The sequence below is a fragment of the Chrysochloris asiatica genome, unplaced genomic scaffold, assembly GCF_000296735.1.
Source record: "Chrysochloris asiatica unplaced genomic scaffold, ChrAsi1.0 scaffold00341, whole genome shotgun sequence".
Classification (NCBI taxonomy): domain Eukaryota; kingdom Metazoa; phylum Chordata; class Mammalia; order Afrosoricida; family Chrysochloridae; genus Chrysochloris; species Chrysochloris asiatica.
The window spans coordinates 389,406-394,245 of record NW_006408859.1 but is presented as its reverse complement, the minus strand read 5'-3'; the positions used below and the strand labels follow the sequence as shown (position 1 = coordinate 394,245).

Here is a 4,840-nt window from a genome sequence, read left to right as displayed (position 1 = left end):
GAGGGACTTTGTGGTTAGCAGTCCAGTGCCTATCTTACAGTGCCACACAAGGATTTCTAGTACAACTAGTTGATTATAATTTAATCACACTCAACAATGATCTGCCACACCATGCAATTCGTCTTTTTGTACATGTGTTTATTTTATATAGGCACATGCTTTGCATCACGGTAACACACTGTACTATTACCTCAGGTGTAAGCAGCTGACAATCTTCTGATTTTGCTGACCATCTTTTATGTCTAGTTTAAAAATAAAGCAAAACATGCACATCCAAATATAATCTTCTGTGTTCTAACAAACAAGTAAAAGTTTAGCTTGGGTAATAACTCATTTACATACCATACCTGATATCAAATTGTTTAACGTCATTTAACCTCTAAATTGCTGCTTGTATTAATAAATTCATTATACAACTGGAAGTTCACTGTTCCCAGAAGATATTTCCAGTATGTTGTTAGTTGCTTTTGAGTATATTTTGACTCCTGGCAACTCCAACTATTGTGTTCATTAATGACACACGTCTAGCAGTAACAAAAATCGAGGTGCCAGGCTAGACTAATGAACAGGACTGGCTGTGATGGATGACTGCTAAGGCTATGATTCTTATCAGCTTTACAGTTATGTAATGATGTAATTTGGCAACTGCTCATTTTAATGACATTTTCCAGTCAGCATGTAATAGAAAATTCTTACCTCTGGTTTGCTAAGGCTGGATGAAACCAAGGAACCAGATCCCACGTCCAGATCCCATTGCTTTTTACCATGGTTCTCAGGATCCAAAGCAGCAATTCTTCCATCTAAAGTGCTGATAATTACTAATGATCTATAAAGTTAGAAAGAGGGCAAGATTTAAAAGACAGCCACACACACACACACACACAAACAACAAAAAAACCCCACAAAACCCCAAAACCAGCTCCTTCCCAAGTCTTTACCTGTGGGGAAGAAGAGGGAGTCCATCACCCTCCTGACCCTCACTGTCTGGACCCCTAGCTTACCTGTCTTACTAAGACAAGCTCAGTAAGCCTTTCAGATGTGTATGTCACTTATGAAAGGCCCCACATTCCTGGGTCAGCCCTCATTTCCCATATGGAACTCATCACCCACTCCTGAGGTCAGACGCTACATACTGTCATTTCCGAAACCTCAACCCATCTATCCCACTAATAATTCAAGCATCCTACCCCAAGTCCTATTTGAGCCAATTGCTGCTGCCACTGTGCGTAGGACCGGGCAGTGTTTCAGTCTATTGTGGTTGCTATGAGTTGGAACCAACTCAACACCCCCTAACAACAACAACCCCCAGTCACCACTAGCCCTCTTTCACACTGTCACACCTGACTGGCAAAACAACTTCAGTTAAAGGCAGCTTTCCATATCCGCTCCCTTGAAGATGGCTGAAAAAACTAGCCATGTTGACTGGTCTCACTTTAAATTCATGACCACCAACTTCAAAAAGGATTCCTGATGTGGTGCTGTGGGATAAAGCACTGGACCACAAGGTCGGAGGTTCAAATTCACCACCTGCTCCTTGGAAATCCTATACAGCGTTGCTATGAGTCAGAATTGACTCGATGACATTAACAAACAACAACTTCAAAATAGCTTGCTTTACATGATGTTCAACAACCCCTGTGCTAGCCAATATCTCAGTATCTCTCCCCCGCTCACATCTTGTTGTTTTTAAGTGCTGTCCAGTCATTTCAGACCTGTCGACCCTACCTATGGTTCAAACCGACCTTGCAGTCCAGAGCATTAACCTGCAGTGCCACACCAGGACCGCATCATCTTGGGTAACTTTCATTTCTCCTCACTGCTCAAACTTGCAAATAACGTCTTCCAAGCTCACATCTCAGTAATGATGCTTCTAAGAAAACAGAAGTAGCCAAGAGACTGCTTTCCACCACCAGCTCTATCCTTTGTTAGCGCCTGCACCGTGACTTCTGCCCTCTCTCCTGTGACTGGAGATGAACCTTCCTTGCTCCCTTCCACCTCTAATGCCACCTCCTCCTAGGCACCAGATCTCTTCCATCTTCATACATGAGGGCTCACTCTAGTAAATCTCTCCTTTCACTCCTGCATCATTAATTATTCCCTCTCTACTGGGACTTTCCTATTAGCATTTAACATGCTATATGCCCACCCATTTATAATAATGAAAAACTCTATGAATCACAACTGATTATCACAGGACTGGGCAGTGCTACTTTCCATTGTGCATGCGTTGCCATGACTTGATGGCCAACTCAACAGTAGCTAGCAAAAACAAAAACCAAACCAGATCAAACAAAAATAAATTATCTTTCCATCTCTAGCTTCCAATCTATTTTTTGCTTCTTTTTGCACTAAAATTCCTTGAAAGAGCTGCTATAATCCTCCATGTCTTCGAATCCTCTCCTCCCCTTCTATCTGTTTCTGTCTATTGCCCATCACTGAAACTGTTTCTGTCCATGTTACCAATGACCTTCACACTGACAAATCCTGTGGTTGGGTCTCAGCTCTCAGTTCTATTGTCTCTCGGGCAGCATTGGACACAGTTACTGCTCCCTCCATGAGTCACTCTCTTCAAATGCTTTCCTGGACACCAAGAATCCACTGATTTTTTGTTTTCTTTTCTTTTGTTTTAATTGTATGTTACTCCTGCTAAGTCTCATTCTTTGGGTTCCAACTCATCTCTCCAATCTCAATATATTCTGCATCTGTATGTAATTTTAAAAATGTGATCTCATCTCACCTTACTTTAAATACCATCAATAAGCCAACAATTGGTATCTTTGGTTCCAGGCTCTCCCCCATGCTCTAAAATACATATCTAACTGTCTAGCAGGCATCTCAAACTTCACATATCCCAAATCACTGATGATTTCTCCAGTTCTTCAAACAAAGGACATTCTCTCAGAACTTTTACAACTGATATCCCATCAGCTTGGAATGTACTTCCCAATGCACATAGGAAGTTCTCAATAAGTTATTTCCTGAATAACAGAGTAAGTTGTGCAGATATTTCACAATTCATTAAGTACATTTGTTTACTTCAAAGATCATGCAAATTCCTAACATGTATACTATGTCTTTGGAGTCCTGGTAAGCATTGGACTGCTTACCTCAAGGTTAGCAGTACAAACTTACCTGTCACCCCTTGGAAACTCCATAAAGGGTCGTTATGAGTTAGAATCGACTCAACAGCACTTGATAACAACAACATACTTATGTTTCTAGATAGAATTCTAAGAAACTTAATTTTTTTCTATTTGACTTGATGTACAAGGTATGCAATATCAAAACAAAGCTATACATTGGCCAAAATAAAAGTGTTCAAGGAAAAGTACTTGAAACCTTTCAAAGGACAATTTATCCAATGAATAAGTAAAATCATGAACTTCGTTTAATTAATTTAATTCTCATTTTAAACTTTTCAAATGATAATTTTAGTTTTATTCATGAAAACAGGCTTTTGCAGCATGATACATTCCACTGACTACAGATAACAAAAGAGAAGAAAGGGAACTCTGCTTCCTTCTCTACATTTTATCCTTAGCTTTCTAAAGAATTCTGTTGGGAGTTGGAAGGGATGATACTATGAGTATGAAATTATTTTATAATGAAGTGTATAAAAAATCATACTTCAGATATTCAATTTTAAAAATACAACTAACAATGCCTAAAGTAGAGCTCAAGGACTGAGCCCAGGTAACTCTTTCCCATCGTTGCTGTTGTTGTTAAGTGCCACTGAGCATGTTCCGACTCTCAGTGATCCTGTAGGGAGTTTCTGAGGAGAAGCTGATGCGTGTGAACCACCAACCCTGAGGTTAGCAGTTAGTGCTTTCTCTACAGCGCCACACTGGGGCCCTTTCCCATCATACAAATATCTAATTATTATGCTTGATAATCATTTTTGTTGTTGCTTTTATTAAGTGCTGTCGAGTCAGTTCCAACTCATATCAACCCTATATAGGGATTCCAAGGAGCAACCGATGGGTTTGACCTGCTGACCTTGTGGTTCGCAGTCCAGCGCTGATCCTACAGCGCTACACCAGAAGTCCTTTAAGGCAGGTGTTATTGTTATTGTTAAGTGTTGCTAAGTCAGTGCCAACTTATAGTGTTTCTGAGGAGTAGCTGGTGAGTTTGATCTTCCAGTGCTGATTCTATAGTACCACACCTGGAGTTCACAAATCAATGCCTGAATGAAAAAACTCTAATTGAAATAATATTTAACATAAGCAAAGAATGTTAACCCAAGAAAACTCCAGGTGACCATTTGAGCACTTCAGATAGTGTATATTTTATTAAAATACAGAACTAACTTTGTTCATCTAGGATCCTAGCTAGATATTCTACCTATAACACCACCAAAAGCTATAATTTTTCTGACTCTGTAGCAAGTTGTTTGCTAGAGAAGAAGCCCTGATGGTGCAGTGATTAAGCACTCAGCTGCTAACCAAAAGGTCACGGTTCAAATCCATCACCAACACTGTAAGAGAAAGATGTGTGCAGCTAACTTCCATAGAGATTATGGCCTTGAAAACCCTACTGACTTGAGTAGTTCTGCATCCTCTGGGGTTGCTATGTGTTGGAATGGACTTGACAGCACCTAACAACGACGACACCATAGTTTCAATGAAAAACTTTGTATATGTTACGGAGTCAAAAGTTGTGCTCTTTTTCCAAAAACAAGATGGCAGATTGGGTGGAAGACCTCCACCAGAAACAACACAGAATACCTGACCAAAAGGCTCAGGGTATGGTCTCAGAACTCTGAACCACATATAAAGGAATATTTAGAAGGTTGGAAGGCTTACAGCTGGGGAAATTTGTGGCAGAAGTAAGAAATCCATTG

At 40.1% G+C, this 4,840-nt stretch overlaps 1 protein-coding gene across 2 annotated transcripts in view; it reads right to left on the bottom strand.

Moving 5' to 3' along the window:
• Positions 1 to 4,840, bottom strand: part of EIF2AK3 (eukaryotic translation initiation factor 2-alpha kinase 3) — a 141,552-nt gene that overhangs the window by 116,775 nt on the left and 19,937 nt on the right. The window contains exons 1-2 of one of the 2 annotated variants that reach the window (XM_006875853.1): positions 1,977 to 2,003; positions 697 to 826 (exon numbers count right to left, since the gene is read on the bottom strand). Coding sequence is in view for 1 of the 2 variants with exons in the window: in XM_006875852.1 (XP_006875914.1) it covers positions 697 to 826 (130 nt within the window). In the remaining variant the exon portion in view is untranslated. Of the gene's footprint in view, positions 1 to 696; positions 827 to 1,976; positions 2,004 to 4,840 lie in introns of those variants that run through there. The other variant, XM_006875852.1, reaches the window with a different exon arrangement.